The sequence below is a fragment of the Prionailurus viverrinus genome, chromosome D2, assembly GCF_022837055.1.
Source record: "Prionailurus viverrinus isolate Anna chromosome D2, UM_Priviv_1.0, whole genome shotgun sequence".
Taxonomy (NCBI): domain Eukaryota; kingdom Metazoa; phylum Chordata; class Mammalia; order Carnivora; family Felidae; genus Prionailurus; species Prionailurus viverrinus.
In genome coordinates, this window is record NC_062571.1 from 71605953 (window position 1) to 71623695 (window position 17743).

Genomic DNA, 17743 nt, shown 5'->3' on the forward strand with positions numbered 1-17743 from the left:
CGAATGGGGTGTATAGATACAACGGAACAGTATCTAGCTGCGACAAAAGAAGGAAATTCTGCCATTTGTGACAACATGGATAAATCTGGAAGGCACTATTCTCTGAAATAAACTAGACAGAGAAAGACAAATACTATAGAATCTAAAACAAAACAAAACAATAACAAAATTTCATGGAAACAGAGAATAGGAGCATTCTGACTACAAAATAGAAAAGAGTTAATTAACTATGGTAACTATATGAAGTGATAGACGTGTTGACCTCCGTGATCATTCTACAATGTATATGTATATCAAATCATCACATTGTATACTTCGAATGTATGTACTATTGTATTTGTTCGTTATTCCTCAATGAAGTTAGAAGGAGAGAAAGGAAAAGATGAAAAGATGGGAGGGAGGGATGAAGGGAGGGAGGGAGGGAGGGAGGGAGGAAGGAAGGAAGGAAGGAAGGAAGGAAGGAAGGAAGAAAAGGAAACTCTCTAAAGATAACTTCTTGAAGACAGGGTCCAAGTCTTCCATACAGACTTCCTATCCTACATCCCATGGCAAGTGGATTTTTACAGCTGTATATTACCATTAATACTGTGACAATAACAATACTTCAATTAACAAAAGTATAAAGATTCCAGGGGCGCCTGGGTGGCTCAGTCGGTTAAGGGTCTGACTTCGGCTCAGGTCACGATCTCGCGGTCCGTGAGTTCGAGCCCCGCGTCGGGCTCTGGGCTGACGGCTCAGAGCCTGAAGCCTGTTTCCGATTCTGTGTCTCCCTCTCTCTCTGCCCCTCCCCCGTTCATGCTCTGTCTCTCTCTGTCCCAAAAATAAATAAACGTTGAAAAAAAAAAATGAATAAACGTTCAAAAATTTTTAAAAATTCATAAAGATTCTTGGTCACTCAGGAGTGATGGCAGACATTTTACATGGCCACAGACAATGTTTTTAGTAAAGATAAAAAGAAATAGGAAAAAAAAAGAAAAAGAATAAAAGAGAATGTGACATAGATCTAGGTTTCTGTTACATGGCCCTGGAAAGAATGCACATGCCCTATCATTGTATTTTACATCTTTAATTTTGGTTGGTTTGGTGCTTTCTGACGGATGCTGTTAACTTTATAGAGTTTCCAAAGAAAGTTCTCTGTAATGTGCTCTGAAGGAAACTGAGAAGAAAATAAAGCACACTGCAGTAACACAGCCTGGGAGTGCAGAAAGACTATTTGTTCATCATAAATTAAGTTAAAAATATAGTTGCACAAGCAGATGACTAAATAATACTTAGATGCACAGATTTGAGCTTTTCTTTAAGTACAAGCTTATGTAAGATTGTTCCACTGAACTAATCTCGTCATTAACAACGCTTCAATGTGACATTTTTAAACATACTGTTTCATATACATCTAAATTCATGCTGTGTACACAGCACGCACGTAGCAAATTTATCTGCAAGGAGGACTTGGCATCCCTGCGACACAGAATGTCATACTATGTTAGAGAGATCCTCGGCTTTCACACTGTGTTAGAGAGATCCTTGGATTTTATACTAAGAGAGAGCCTCAGATGTTTACACTCAGGCATCCGGTTCCATATTCGGCCCCTGTAGCAGGGGCATCCGGGACAGCTGAGAGCCATTCTTTAATATCAAACGGCAACACAAATGATCAGATTGGGTTCTTGGAACTTAATCAAGTGGGGTTTTTTGGTGTTTGGATTGGGGGCATACAAGTCACGTTCATTCGGTCTGTGGCCATGCACAGGTTAAAACATTACCAGCTGTGTCCACAGAGGACAGTTAGATGTACCACTTAGGGATGGATAAAATTAAGATGCTCGTGAGCCTCAGATTTCATCATAAATCTCAATCAATATACTGAAGGGAGTTATTTCTTAGTCAGACCCCTGCTTGCCAATATTTTAGGATCTGAATCACCTTCTCCATCAAAACCATTACTTCGAGGTCAGAAAAATCCTGTTTTTCCGTGGATTCTATAGGAGAGAGAACCTGAGTTTATCTTGCCTCAAAGGCCAGTTTTGTTCTTCAGCTATAAAGGTTTGTTGTATCTCTCCAACCCCGTCAATCGCCGTTATGCTAGTTCTGGGTCAGAAAAAAAAATTAATAATAATAGTAACACCCATGTTGCAGCTGGCAAGGCCAACTGTGGGTCCACACAATGTCAGAGCAACCTGCTGAAAAGTAGTCTGTACGATCAACCAGTTGGATCAGCTGGTTTTTCTCCTCGAGCGGGAATTATTAACGTGAACCTGAATTTTTCTATTTCACTTGCAAGACAACAGTCGGGTTTCTTGGTTTGTAATGACAGCTATAAAAGGACAGCCCATTTAACCCTACCGTAAGCACACACTGACAGGGATGTGGCTTACACACGCCCCTCCCCCTCTGAATGAAGACCCAGGCTACTTACTCAGCATACATGACGTCTTGATCTGACCACAGTCAGCCTGTGGCATTCGTGACTTTGTGCCCGGCTGTAATCCTACAGCAAAGGTGACTGTTCTCACCAGGGTCTGCGTGTCACTTATCTGGGGGGCCATCTTTAGTGTGAAACATGAGAAGCCATTCTGCTTGCCCTCAGTCCTAGAAAACATAATATGAATTCCAGGACATAAGGTGTCAAACTTTCTTACGCGCGAGTAACGTCTTGTTATGGGTTGAATGCGTCCCTCCCCGCCCCCAGAAAAAAACACGTGTTGGAGTCTCGGGACTCCCTTAGTCTCTCAGAATGTGACCTTATTTGGATCTTCAAATGTGATCTTTACAGAGGTAATGAAGACAAAATAAGGCCATTAAGATGGGTCTAATTCAATATGACCGGTGTCCTTATCAAAAGGAGAAATTTGGACACAGACCAGCACAGAAGGAAGACGGCCAGCCATAAGCCAAGGGGAGAGGCCCCAGATAGACCCTTTTCTCACAGCCCTCAGAACAAACCAACTGGCACCTTGATTTTGGACTTCTAACCGTCTAATTCACACCTCACCGATCCAGCGTCGTTGGAGAACGAAACAATCCATATAAATTCATTTTCTAAATAATGAAAGTGTTCCGGAAAAGAAGTTCCAAAATTTTCATAGTGCTATTTCTTAATAAAGATATTTCTAAGATGCACACTGCATTTCTTTTTTTTTTTTTAAGTTTACTGATTTATTTTGAGAGTGAAAGAGAGAGCAGGAGAAGAGCAGAGAGAGAGGGTGAGAGAAAATCCCAAGCAGGCTCCGTGATGTCAGCACAGAGCCCAGTGCAGGTCTCAAACTCACAAACCATGAGATCATGACCTGAGCTGAAACCAAGAGTCGGACTCCTAACTGACTGAGCCAGCCAGGCACCGCACACACTGTGTTTCTTAAGCCGAGGACGGTTTAAGAGACACAATCTAAACCTTCTAAATGATGTGGGATCATCAGGTGACTGTGGGGTACAGAACACTGTCTCTGCAGTAAATGGCATCACTCGCGTCCCTGTTTTCTCACAGAAAGTTCCCAGATGTCCTCTCTGCCCGCCCCGTGCACCTTTCTTACTCCTTCGCTCCGGTTTGTTTCTCCCAGTCTGTTACGAAAGAACAGAATCCGGAAAAACAAGGCATTGAAACTGTGTCTGAAATAAAATTAAGAGTTCCGAGTTAGGATCTGAAAGACTCTCCTAGGGGCTGAACCTCAGAGACTTGGGAAAACTTCCTTTGTTGCTGACTTCTCTACCAGCAAGGGATGATATAGTAAGACCCCTTGTACTCGGGATAACTGCAGGGCTCGGCTGCATGGACACAAAGCAGGTCACCAGAGAATTTTCCAGCCTCCTTGAGGTCTTAGGAATTTACACCATGAAAAGCAGCAGCTTGGATCAATACTCTCCAGGGAAATAGACTTCTCTCGCAAGAGCCCAGGGGGGCTTTCTTTTGTCATTGTTGGTTTCATATACTTGGAATATGGCTATACCATAGGATGGAACTCTCTCTGGAATGACCTTTCCATGATGCAAAATTAGTTTAGGAAATGCTAATTCCCCAAGCGGAACGATAATCAGATTAAATGACCACAAAGGAATAAACTTGCCTTTGAAACCAAAAGAGTACTTACCAAATTAGCTACTTTACTACATCCTCTCGCTTTTAAAAAAGAACACATTGATTCAATTATCCAATTTCCACTCGTTGGAAGCTGCCTTCTTTGCCACCCTTGGTTTTGCATAAAACGAAGCATTTTCTGCTTTATGCCGCGGCCTATAGCGGTGCTGCTGGAGCTGGTGTTAAAAACAAAACATGGGGAAGAAAAGAAAAAAAAGCACCGATGTTTATTAAGTATTTACGAGAAGCCAAGCGCTAGGACAGATGCCTTTATGCCCTATCTTATTGACTCCTTCCAGACAGCGCCCGAGTAGGGGGGACATTGTTATTTCCATCAAACGGACGACGAAACGGAGGCCGGAGGTGTTCAAGCAACTTGTTCCGAGTCATCCAGCTGCTAAGTGGCAGAACCTGGATTTTAACCCAGGCAGTCTGATTCCAGAGCCCGCATTCTTAATCATTAGGGTATAGAGAGAGGTAAATGTCAAAACTAATCACCAAAATTTGGGGCACCTGGGTGGGTCAGTCAGTTTAGCATCCAACTCCTGATTTCCGCTCAGGTCAAGATCTCCCAGTTCATGAGCTGGAGCCTCCTGTTGGGTTCTTGTGCTGACACACGGGGCCTGCTTGAGATTCTCTCTCCCGCTCTCTCTGCCCCTCCCCCACTCGCGTGCACAAGCGTGCTCTCTCTCTCTCTCTCTCTCTCTCAAAAATAAATAAACATTTGAAAAAAAGAATCACTAAAATTAGCATAATCTTGCTTAAATGCCATAATTTGAAATTATGTAATAAAAAGCATTCTGAAACAAAACTGCATAGGCCAGGGATATTTTCAGACTCTCCCATCCAGCCCGGCTACGCTATAAAATACTGAGCATGATTTTTTTTTGCAAGGTTAACTGTGGCCTTTTAACTTACTTAATAAATTACTTTCATTCTAAGTCACTTCCCAGATGAGGATTTATGAAAACTATACATATGAGGATATATGCATGGGAATTTTATAAGCCAAGACAATATTGTGATCCACAAGATAGCTACGAAAAGGCACACAATAAATTAGTAATGGGGTGGGGGGAAGGGCGATGTGAAAAATGCTGCCACAGAGCAGTCAGCAGCAGGAGAGAGAAAAACCAGGGAGTGTGATGGAGATGATGACAGAGTAAAAGTCAGAGTAAAATCGTCACTTCAGACATTCGCAGGATAAGTAAAGAGGTATTTTCAGAACTATGCCAATACCATTTTAGTGCCTTCTCCAGGCATTTCAGAGACCCTCACAGCTCCACCTGGTTTGGAAAAGGATGCAGAATGGCCAAGCACGTTCAGCTTTGTTTTTCATTTTCTGTTCCCAACTCCCAAGCAGCTTTATCTAGACTCTTAAATAAAATCCCCAAGGTTGTCACAACTTTTTGAGTCTTTCATTCTCAGCAAGAGTCTTCCGTGAAATCTTTTTCCAGTTACAGATTTAAAAACAAACAAAACAATAAAGCCAAATTGCTTAATGGCTTGGCTTTTCTTTGGTGTTCTTTTGTCTTCAGAGTTAGCATTCATGTGGCAGTTTTGGAAATTCACACTGAAATGTACTCACAATGAGAATTTCATTTGTGTGGCTAAATATGATTATTCTTCCAGACCTATTATACTTAAACCAATTGAACAATACAAATAAACATTGCATGATAGAATCTCTTCACTTGTTCAGGGCTTTGTATTCCAAAAATTACTCCATGACCTGCTCCAGGCCCCAAATATATCATGCAATTGAATTACGCTGACAAGTAGCCAGAGGTGAGCCAAAATCTGTTAAGGATGCAGGTTCTGGTAATTAAAGATTAGCTCAGGAGGCAGGAAAGTCAAGAACTCCCTTTCCCTTTCCTTGAAATCTTAAGCACGTCTCCCTCTTATGCTTCAGTTTCTCCAGATTAAAATGGGGAGAAAGGAAATCCAATAATTTCTCCGCCAGTGTAAAAAGAAATTTCTATTTAGAAGGGGTTTACAAAGAAGGGCACTGCCCCCACAACATTTAATTAGGGGATAATGCTCTAGAAACAGAAATCTACCATAGGATGAAGGTCTCTAATAGGCTTTATTCAAGGGGCTGCAAAGCTGAGGCATTGTGGAAAACAAATGGCATATCTCAGGTTGATGCGTATTTTCAAAGCATGAAGTCTGACCACACTGGTAATCAAAATCCAAGTAGCAGCAACATGGTCTCACGAGTGTCTTCAGACTCGCCCCTTCCAAGGCATAGGACCTGACATGCCTCTATATAGTGAGTGGTTCTGGATGGGCTTTTATATAGTACACGCATAATGAGTAGGTTAACTAGAAAAATAGCTATACAATGCAAAGAAGTGAAAACACATATGAAAGAAAATACCTGTTTGGTCTACTCAAAGTACTGAATGGAGAGAAAGAAATGTAAATGATTTGGTCTACCACCCAGAGGCTGAGCAGACAACCAGCTTCTTCCACTGGTTCCCATTGGCAATCCCGTTCGGTTGGGTGACCCAGATGCCATGTTCCATGGGTGAAAGGAAAAGACAATGTCTTCTTTTATTTGGGAGAATCTACTAGACACGAGCTTTTAAGTGGTTCCTCTATCCCACAGGAATTTATGAAGGATCAACTACATGGCCAGAATAAATGGGAACTAAAATGTTTAAAAGGGATCTTTCCTCCTCTTCAGAAGCTTAACACAGGGCTTAGGGGATTCTTGGTGCTGCAAACTCCTTAGTTTGGTACAACATAATCGTTTTATCCGGGACATGGTAAGATTCTGTTAAAATAAAATCTAGAGTTTTCAATAATTAGTACAGCTTGCAGTCACCAGAGGCTCTGGACTCGGGCACACTGAAGGACGACTCCCAGCCAAATGTTCTTCATGTGCAGCAATGATATTCCTGGTGCCAGGGGCACCTAAAGGTAAGATTTCAGCTGACGAGCAATCCATTTTTATTTGTAATATAACGGAATAAAACCAGATTTGTTAAATTATTTATTTGTTTGTTTGTTTGTTTATTGAGAGACAGGGAGAGAGAGCAAGCCAGGGAGGGTCAGAGAGAGAGGGAGAGAGAATCCCAAGCAGGCTCCGTGCTGTCAGCACAGAGCCTGACGCGGGGCTCCGTGCTGTCAGCACAGAGCCTGATGCGGGGCTCGAACCCACCAACCATGAGATCATGACCTGAGCCAAAATCAAGAGTCGGGACGTTTACCCAACTGAGCCACCCAGGTGCCCCAAGAACAGAATTTTTGAAAGTTGGCTTTAGTTTTATATTGCACTGCCTTCCTCTTTTTTTTTTTTTTTTTTTTAAGTTACTAGTCATGGCACTAAGTAGATGACTTGAGGGAAAAAATCCTTCCTTTACTTCTAATATTTCACCACCGAAATACTTTAAAGGAATTTATTTCAGGGACTCAAATAAACAACTACCTTTAAAGAAATAGAATAGGGCATATACTAGGGAAGGGCACACAAGAAAAGGGGGGGGGGACTTTTTTTAAAAAGATAATTTAGCAAAGATAAAAGCATTTAAACACAGTTCACTCTGATCCAGCCTCTGAGTCATGTTAATGTCTGGTGCGAGAAAAGAGTCCAACTGATAAAGAGAAGCTTATTTAACTGAATGGACTTCTCATATGAGCAAACTGACCCCTTTCACGTGCTGAAATGTCATGAGGATTGGATCAGACGGAATTTGACGTGTTACAAACACACGGTGCTATGTGAGATTTCAAGAAGCTTTCGCATGCATTCACATACATTTACCATGAACCGACGGTAAATCCATTTTAAAGATGAAGCCACTGCAGAAGGTCAAACCGAAAAGTGACAAAGCCAGGATACAAACCTGGATCTTCTGCCTCCCGGGTCGGAACACTTGCCAGGACAGCCAAATTTTGAAAAATATTTTTATTGGCTCTAGCGTTGTTCAGTGTAGTCATTGGACACACCGGGAACAGGAGGAGGTGGGAAAGAGGGAGGAAGTGGGAGAGAGGAGAGCTTTTGAACTTTCCAAACAGTCCAGGCTTTGCAGTGATTACACTGTCCTCGTTATCACAATGGATGGAGTTGCTTGCCCCTGTGTAAATTGTGGCTGCCAACCCAGCATATGACCTTAAGTGCCAGCCACGGGTGCAGGCTGTTCTTTGGTTAGTTAGCCCTGAGTGACTGTTTTAGCAGTTTTGCTTGATGGGAAAAGTTGTGTATCTTTCCTCTGAAACAGCCGCTTGAGCTCTGATTAACAAATCCCGCCATTTACCATCAGCCTCAAGGCAAATTTTGCTAACTTACCGGTTTGATACACTTCTTGGGGCTTTGCTTGGAAATTCCCCCCAAGATGTCCTTTGGCCCACATCCCAGCAGTTGTCCAGTTGGGCTATTAACTCTTATTTTTATCAAAAGAGTCAAAACTCAACGCAAGAATGGAAACGTGTTAGCCAAGCTCATGGCTGACAACCACAGGTGGGGGTAAACACTACCAATCACTCCTGGGCAGACCTTTAATTCAATCTAGAACTTGCAATGAGATTCCAGTCATCAGCTATCCTCACAGAGCAGAAATGCCTATATATATGGTATCACAAATGAAAGCTGAGGAAAAAGGTCATTCACCTGAAATATTTATGAAGATTAGGTCGTGTTTTTCATCGATGCGGACTTATGTGACCCCTTTCGAAAACCCGTGACATGTGTCCCACTTTATTCATTACTGAGTATGATATGGGTTTATTTATCTCACGAGCCTACCTTGAATTTTATAGTTTGTAATGCTTACGTGAAAAAGTGGACTGGACTATAGGAATATGAATTTTTACTGCAAATTCTAAGCATGAGGGAAGACTGTAACTCCAAAAACACTCAATTCTGTCTCCATACTAGTAAAAATGAGATTTTAATTAATTAAACATTAACTATCTATGACTCAAAGCTTAATGTGAATTAAGTAAATATGAATAAACATGGGAAATATAAAAACTATGGGACAGTTCTGGCTCTAGAGCTTACAGTCCATATGAGAAGAGAAAAGAAAAACAGATGAAAATTAGGAAAACAATATAAGAGGTGTCGAAAGGCAATATATTGTTAATTGCCTTGTGAAATGCAATTAGCAAAGTAATTACTATAGGTGGAGGAAGGAGGGATCATTTCCAGAAACAGTGGGCAGGGATGACTGTAAAATAAATAAATAAAAAACATACCAGCCAAATCTTGAATACTGAATCCATTGAAATGGACATGAAGGAGGAGATTCTTAGTGGAAAGAACCCCATAAGAGTGAGAAAGACCACAGACGCAAAAAAGAAAAAAGGAAAAAAAAAAAAAAAAGACGAAGAGTACAGATCCAAAAAGGAAAAAGAACACAGAACTGCAAGTTAGGGTGACAGGGACAAGATAATTCTAGAAAGGCCATTTGGAACTGGACTTTTAAATGCCAAGTTGAGGAGTTAAGGTTTCTGAACACAAAAGCATCTTGCTTCAAAGCAGCATTTTAGAAATATTAACTTGACTATGGTATCCCAGATTAAATGGAGCAGGGAGATACAGAGACTGGGAGATCAAAGGGAAACCGTGGCACATTCAGATATGGAACGATGCGAGAGGGATAGAACAGAGGTGGGGGTAGGAAATGGGAGGGGGAAGAAGCCTACTACCTCTCCTGGTGCTTATCAGCATTTATCTTTGGAGCTTTCTGTTGTTTTGTAAACTACTGTCCAATCAGTGGGTTCCTAAGAACTGATTCCTTTCTGCAATCTCCAGGAGGGAATGGGGACGTGGCGGGGTTTCATTTTGAATTTGCAACATGTGATACCTGTATAAGGGGATATGTTGTGCCTTTTCTTCTTAATCTATATCCTCCTCTAAGGGCAAAAAGAAAGTTAGCTCAAAAAGGTCCCCCCGAAAGCGTCATGGAATGTAGGATTTAAAGGAGATCTGAGAACATGTTATTTAAAAGAAAGCTAACTCCGGGGTGCCTGGGTGGCTCAGTCAGTTGAGCGGCAGACTTCAGCTCAGGTCATGGTCCCACAGATCATGGGTTTGATCCCCGCGTTGGGCTCTGTGCTGATGGCTCAGAGCCTGGAGCCTGCTTCGGTTTCTGAGTCTCCCTCTCTCTCCGCCCCTCTCCCAATCATATCCGGTCCTTCTCCATCAAAAATAAGCAAACATTAAAATAAAAAAAATTTTTTTAACTTAAAAAAAAAAAAGAAAGCCAACTCTAGTTGAGCACAGAGTATTTCAAACTTTTCCATAAGTATAACTGAAAGAAAGCCTCAAAATGCCAGGGACCCCTTTACGCCTGCAGCTCTATGTTGGAACTCCTATTAAAGTAACCTTCTGGTTTTGGGGCACCTGGGTGGCTCAGTCGGTTGAGCGTCGGACCTCAGCTCAGGTCATGATCACACGGTCCGTGAGTTCGAGCCCGCGTCAGGCTCCATGCTGACAGCTCAGAGCCTGGAGCCCACTTTGGATTCTGTGTCTCCCTCTCTCTCTGACCCTTCCCCGTTCATGCTCTGTCTCTCTCTCTGTCTCAAAAATAAATAAACATTTAAAAAAATTTTTTTTAATAAACTTCTAGTTTTGAATATTTGTGATTTAATGTATTTATTATCCAGAAATTTGGGGAAATTTGACATATCTCTGATTTAACAGGAAAAAAAAGTTTCAGGAGAGTTTTGTGACAAGTCAAATCTCACGCTCAAATACATGGTATGTTTACACATGTACGTACATACGCAAATACATGTATCTATACATAATATCTATGCATGCAAATACATAGATATTTATACCTATGGTAACGTTACTGGCATCCAGGCCTCTGTACTGAACCTCTCCAACCATGTTCTGGCTTTATCGCTCACAGAAATGCAATCCCCTGGCCCATCATGGGCACTTAAGCTTGGCACACAGTATTCCAGTAACACCTCTTGACAGAAGATGGAGCAGGATAGAAGGCCTCCTCCCACATTCCCTACACCTCACTCATGGCCGGGCACTCAGAACCCCTTTGCTGGGTAGCGTCAGGTTCAACTCTTTCCCACCCCTTGGCTATTCTGAGGCTGTCTTTCGAGGGAGGAGGGAACAGAAGGAAGCCTGGAGGGGAGACAAGTTTGCAGTGACAGGTAACTAAGGCTCTCATGAGCTTCCTCTAAACTCAGGGTGCCGTCCCTGTCCCTCCCCTCTTTCTAGCCCTCCTCCTTTCCTGGTTCCCCCTTCTCAACCTTCCCGACTTGGCAGAACTAGGCTGCCAAGTCCTGGCGCAAAAGGGTGAATAAACAAATCACCCACACCCACCCGCCCTGAAACACTGATTGACTATCCAGTTTGGGCCTAGAGCAAATTTACGTTTGGATTTAAGTTAAGAGAAGGTAGTTAAAACTGCTTGACTTTATAAACTGAATCAGCATTGCTTTTAAGCTCCTGACTGGGGTTGCTGTGAAATTCAGTCTCTCTCTGCAAGGTAAGAATTTGAGTTTGGTCCAGATGTTGGGGTTCCTTCCAGACTGTATTCTTTTTCTTCCAGTGCTAGGAAGATACCCAGTGTGGGCATTGTATAACGTTTTCAGGCACCCTTACATGGGTATTTAGAAGCTGTTTACTTCTCAAGGATTCCATTAAAGGCTTTTTATTTTCAAGGCTGAGCTGAGGACGTCACCATGGCCAGAATAGAGAGGGGGCTTGCAGTCCCACTGTTGTTACACTGTGTTCATGGTGGCTGTTCCCTACATAGAATCCACCCACAGCTGGGCTAACAACTCACCAATTTCAAACTGATTCATTGGCCGACTGGAAAACCAGGGATAGAACTTTAAACGCTATAGGATATTAACCCTCCTGAGTATTTACATATTTTCTCCTCTCATCCCTCCAAAACTAATCCTAGAGTTTTGAGAATCTGGGAACTTGGGCAAAGGAGACAACAGGCAAGCCGAGCGGGAGGAATCTGAAATGTCAGCTCACGACGTCAACCAAAACGAACAGCACCTTTTTGTTTGCAGTGACCCAGCTCAAAATATAAAACCATGTGAGTAATAAAACACAAAATACAGGTGTTATCACTGAACGTGGAGAGTCTGAAATGCAATCAAATGTGTTCCTTGTTCTTGGCGGTGTCATTTACTCTACGTTCACACTTGTGTTTCCCTGAGCCTCTCTTTTTAATATCGACACACACCGTGGCGTCATACTCACGTAGTAATTAGCTGGGGCTGAGGAGCCTGTGATTTTCCAACTGGTCCTCAGCGTTAGCTGTTCAGATGCACAAACCTTCGCTTGCCTTCTGCGTCTAGTGCACTGGAACAGAAGCTCCTTGCAGGAAGAGCGCAGAGAGCGTTCTTGACAGATGCCAGGTTTGCTCCGGCAAGGCGGCAAGGCGCTCTGCTGGAAAGTTTTCCTCTAACCACTGACACCCGCCTCCGGTCCCCCGAGCTGGCAGGACGCAGGCTGGCTGGGTCCCCTCTTGACGGGGGAAGGGTTTTACAACACACTCTGCAAGGCTGCCGGATCCGAGAAACAACCCGGCAGCCGAACTCCTCCAACCCCAGCGGACAGACTGTCCGAGGCGCTCCGGCGCTCGGCAGGGAACGCCGAGGCCCCCTCCCCGCTAAGGCGAACACGCGCTCGGCTCGGCAGGGAACCTGGGCACTGGAGGTGGAGAGGATGCCGGTGGAGCGGGGGCGCAAGGAGGGAGCCAAACGCCAGAGGCAGAAAGGGCGCGGGAGGGGGCGGACTGCGGGAGAGAGTGGGAGCTTCGGGGAGCGGCGGGGACGGGTGTGGGAGCCGGGCGCAGGGGTGGGGTCGAAGGGCACGGGGCCCCGGAACCCGCGAGCGCGGGAAGGGCGCGCCCGCAGGAACCGGCGGGGGCGGGGGCGGCGCTCGTGCGGCGATCTGCCCCCGGACTCCCCCGAGCAGCAGAACGGCCGGTGGGAGGGGGGTGCGGGAGGTGGGAGGGTGCGGGGGGTGGGGGGGGGAAACAAGATAGGGGCGTGCCTTTGCCCGGATTGGCTGCAGGAGCCTGACGCGAGGTCCCGGGGGTTGGCTTGGGGGAGTGGGAGCGGGGTGGGGTGGGTGCTGGGTGCCGGGGCTGCGGGCTCAGCACGCTCAGAAACATGCTGAGGTCCCGGCGGCTGTTCCAGCAGCGGCAGCGGCTCCAGCAGCAGCGGCGGCGGCGGCGGCGGCGACAGCGCACGGCTCCGGCGGGGAAGGCGCCCGGCGCCCATGCCTCCGGCCCCGCGCAGCGGCTGCCCTGACCTGGCCGCGACCTCCCTCCGCGCGCCCCGCCGCCCGGGCCCCTGGGGTGTTCCCCAACCACGGCCCAGCCCCGCCACACCCCCCGCCCCCGGCCTCCGCAGCTCGGCATGGGCGCGGGGGCGCTCGCCCTGGGCGCCTCCGAGCCCTGCAACCTGTCGTCGGCCGCGCCGCTCCCCGACGGCGCGGCCACGGCGGCGCGACTGCTGGTGCCCGCGTCGCCGTCCGCCTCGCCGCTGACCCCGACCAGCGAGGGCCCCGCGCCGCTGTCGCAGCAGTGGACGGCGGGCATAGGCCTGCTGATGGCGCTCATCGTGCTGCTCATCGTGGCGGGCAACGTCCTGGTGATCGTGGCCATCGCCAAGACGCCGCGGCTGCAGACGCTCACCAACCTCTTCATCATGTCCCTGGCCAGCGCCGACCTCGTCATGGGGCTGCTGGTGGTGCCGTTCGGGGCCACCATCGTCATGCGGGGCCGCTGGGAGTACGGCTCCTTCTTCTGCGAGCTCTGGACCTCGGTGGATGTGCTGTGCGTGACGGCCAGCATCGAGACCCTGTGTGTCATCGCCCTGGACCGCTACCTCGCCATCACGTCGCCCTTCCGCTACCAGAGCCTGCTGACCCGCGCGCGGGCGCGGGCCCTGGTGTGCACCGTGTGGGCCATCTCGGCCCTGGTGTCCTTCCTGCCCATCCTCATGCACTGGTGGCGGGCCGAGGGCGACGAGGCGCGCCGCTGCTACAACGACCCCAAGTGCTGCGATTTCGTCACCAACCGGGCCTACGCCATCGCCTCGTCCGTCGTGTCCTTCTACGTGCCCCTGTGCATCATGGCCTTCGTGTACCTGCGGGTGTTCCGCGAGGCCCAGAAGCAGGTGAAGAAGATCGACAGCTGCGAGCGCCGCTTCCTCAGCGGCCCGGCGCGGCCCCCCTCGCCCGCGCCCGCGCCCGGCTCCCCGCGCCCCGCGGCCACCGCCGCCGCCGCCGCCGCCCCGCTGGCCAACGGGCGCATCAGCAAGCGGCGGCCCTCGCGCCTCGTGGCCCTGCGCGAGCAGAAGGCGCTCAAGACGCTGGGCATCATCATGGGCGTGTTCACGCTCTGCTGGCTGCCCTTCTTCCTGGCCAACGTGGTCAAGGCCTTCCACCGCGACCTGGTGCCCGACCGCCTCTTCGTCTTCTTCAACTGGCTGGGCTACGCCAACTCGGCCTTCAACCCCATCATCTACTGCCGCAGCCCCGACTTCCGCAAGGCCTTCCAGCGCCTGCTCTGCTTCGCGCGCCGGGCCGCCCGCGGGGGCCACGCGGCCGCCGGCGACCGGCCGCGCGCCTCCGGCTGCCTGCCGGGGACCCGGCCGCCGCCGTCGCCGGGGGCCGCCTCGGACGAGGACGACGACGACGACGTCGGGGCCGCGCCGCCCGCGCGCCTGCTGGAGCCCTGGGCCGGCTGCAACGGCGGGGCGGCGGCGGCGGCGGACAGCGACTCGAGCCTGGACGAGCCGGGCCGCCCCGCGGGCGCCTCGGAATCCAAGGTGTAGGGTCCCGCGGCCGCCGCCGCCCGCGCCTCCCTCCCCCGCCCGCGCCCCGGGAGCGAGAACGCCCAGGCGCCCCCACTGGCTTCCCAGGGGAGAGAGATCCGTGTTTACGCAAGCCCCAGAGCAGGTGAACTCAAAGCCCGCAAAGCTGGTCTGAATCCTCCAAGGCGAACGCAAAAGCCGCGGACCGTTGCACAGAAAGGAAAGTTTGGGGAGGGCTGGGAGAGTGGCTTGCAGATTTGTCTTGGTTCTTTTTTTCTGTGCGTGCTTCGGCCTTCTTTGGTGTGTGCGTGTGATGCATCTTCCGTTTTGGGGGGGTTGTCTCCCCCCCCACCCCCCCACCCCCACTTCCAGGTGGTTTTTGACACTTGCTTCGAGGACTGGGTAGTAGAAAGGAGAAGCAGGGAGTCTATCAACTGGGCTTCCGTCCCATTCCCGGGAACAGGAGCAGTCAACCGGAGAGAGAAGGGGGAATGACAGTTGTCAGGACATGTTCCCTTTGCTTTGCAGAGAAAGTTCCTGTTAATTCCTGAGTAATGATGGTTCCTGTTCTTAAAGCAGAGGGAAAGGATGGATGCAAAGGAACGTTTCAAGAAATTTTAAGCTATTCTTGGAACAAGCGTCACCTTGCTTTCTGTTTGTAGGGCAAACCTGCAGTCCCCGCGCGCCTCGGTGGTCAGGCTGAGGGGTTTCTACCTCACACTGTGCAAATTGCACAGCAAGATAGAAAGACTTGTTTATATTAAACAGCTTATTTATGTATCAATATTAGTTGGGAGGACCAGGCGCTGAGCCTCTGTGACATGTAACTCTGTCCATTGAAGACAGGAGAGAAAAACAAAAACAAAAAACAAAAACAAGAGGAAACAGTTCAGATTACTGCACACATGGGTAAAAAACAAAAACAAAAACAAAAAACACAAAAAACCAAAAACAACAACAACGACAAACAAAACAAAGAGTGGTTCCAAATCCCATTTTGCACAGTGTTAGGAATTGTAATGTCCACAGAAGGTATGACTTGCACAAAAAGAAATCAAATATTTTTTAAAGGGGAAGGGGGCAGATCTTAAAAAACTAAAATAAAATTCAAAACTCTACTTCTGTTGTCTGTTATGTTCTTGAGCTAATGATTTGTTGGAAAAATACATTTTTATACTCTTATCATGGTACTGTAACTGTATCCATATTATAAATATAATTATCTTAAGGATTTTTATCATTATTTTTTTATGTCCAAGTGCCCACGTGAATCTGCTGGTAAAATTTAGCACCCGCCTGTAAATTGTATTTCCTCCGTGTGTTTTACCAAGTATTTATACTCTGGTGCAACTAACTACTGTGTGAGGGATTGGTCCGTGTGCAATAAATACCCATGAAGCACAATCAAGATTACGTACCGCGTGTCTGTAAAGGGTCAGTGATAATGGAAAAGACAGTTTGTTTTGTTCAAAATATAGGCTGGGTTTCCCATAGCGCTCTTTTAATAGCTTTTCATGACTCAGTAACATAGCAAAATGCCTCTAGACCAAATAAGGCATGCACCTACTGAGAGCTGCAGACTTGCCCTAAATTTTCACAGCCGGATTCAAGGTATTCTAGACTACTGAGAGATGTTTTCAAGATCCCATCTGCTGCACTTGACTTAAGAAGTAACATTTGGGATGGTGTGGCTTTAAAAAAAAAAAAAAAAAAAGTGATACAGCCAGGTAGCTCAATTGCAATTTTGCACAGAAACGCAGGAGGAAAAAAAAAAAAAAAAAAAAAAAAAAAACCAACTCCTTGAATAATCAGTCGCCTACTTGCAATGAGGTAAGTGGCTTCCACAGCTTGTTTGTGTTTTCCAATAGTAAATCACAGCCTACAGATGACAATCAGTGTGTACAGATTTCTCCAATGGCTGGTTAGCATGAACACTGCTTTTATGCTTAAGTAAAAATGTATAAAAACAGCTTTTAAGTAAACGTTTTTCTTCTCTTGTATGATTAAATAGACCATTTTCCCAGAATTTTAGGGTGGGAAGGTCACAGGAAAAGGCAAATGTGAAGATTTGTAATTTCCTAGCAAAGTTGTGACACCCAAATGGATAGGATATTTGTCATAAAGTTGATTCCCCAAGAAAGTATAGTGAAATTCCAGCCTGGGATCGATTCTGCATTCTCCAAAATAAGTTTAAGTATTTATCTTTGTATTTTTAAGCAAGCTTTATATTTCATGACTGTAAAGAAACCAAAGTGAAGAGTATAAAGTTTTTGACTCATACTGAACTTTCTGATGAAGAAACTATTTTCTCAGGAAAGTCAAGATTGATTATCCTTTTTTTGCAGTGGAATATTCATTCTAAAGACCAGGAGACAGTCTTCTGAGAAAGGCTAATGATGTAGATGTTTTAGAGACCAACAGAAGGTTGTATGAACAAAAGCTGCTATGAAGTTTAACCCCTTTAGAAAGAAAGAAAGAGGAAGGAAGGGAGGAAGGAAGGAAGGAAAGAAGGAAGGGAGGGAGGAAGGAAGGAAAGAAGGAAGGAGGGAAGGAAGGAGGGAGGAAGAAAAGTGGGGAGGGGGAAGATGGCAACACTTATTTAAAAATACAAAGAAAAATACTGAAAGAAACTTAGTTTGCAGAGTATAAAATGGATCTCAGAATGAAATCTCACTCCCCAGGGTAAGAATAGAGCCCACTTTATCCTCAGTTACCCCACTATGAGTATGTACGATGCATTTTGTAAGGGGTTTTGTTCTTTATTTTAATTTATAGCAGACAATTAATAGACAACACCTACAGTTTTATCTGAAGAACATTCAAGTACCAGGTTAATGCTTCACTTTCTGACTTCCTCACTGTTATTTTGTTTAAATAAGTCTTTGCATTTAAATAAAAAGACATTTTTCC

General features: G+C 46.4%; 2 protein-coding genes across 20 annotated transcripts in view; one reads left to right on the forward strand and one right to left on the reverse strand.

Annotated features, from left to right (window-relative positions):
* LOC125147929 (vegetative cell wall protein gp1-like) overlaps positions 1-13435 on the reverse strand; it is a 102739-nt gene extending 89304 nt beyond the window's left edge. For 15 of the 19 annotated variants that reach the window (XM_047825428.1, XM_047825421.1, XM_047825424.1 and 12 more), the window contains exons 1-3: positions 12267-13316; positions 4086-4248; positions 2417-2589 (exon numbers count right to left, since the gene is read on the reverse strand). In XM_047825428.1, coding sequence (XP_047681384.1) covers positions 12320-13294 — 975 coding nt within the window. In that variant the 5' untranslated portion in view covers positions 13295-13316 and the 3' untranslated portion in view covers positions 2417-2589; positions 4086-4248; positions 12267-12319. Of the gene's footprint in view, positions 1-774; positions 811-863; positions 1157-2416; positions 2590-3463; positions 3607-4085; positions 4249-12266 lie in introns of those variants that run through there. The other 4 variants (XM_047825432.1, XM_047825431.1, XM_047825440.1 and 1 more) reach the window with 4 other exon arrangements.
* On the forward strand, positions 13298-15194 carry ADRB1 (adrenoceptor beta 1). The gene has a single exon (XM_047825419.1). It carries the CDS (start codon positions 13433-13435, stop codon positions 14852-14854), a length of 1422 nt encoding a protein of 473 aa, XP_047681375.1. The 5' UTR covers positions 13298-13432; the 3' UTR covers positions 14855-15194.
* Positions 15195-17743: the final 2549 nt, after the last annotated feature.

Coding starts and splice junctions, on each gene's coding strand:
- ADRB1 (XM_047825419.1), top strand. CDS start 13,433: ATGGGCGCGGGGGCGCTCGCCCTGGGCGCCTCCGAGCCCTGCAACCTG.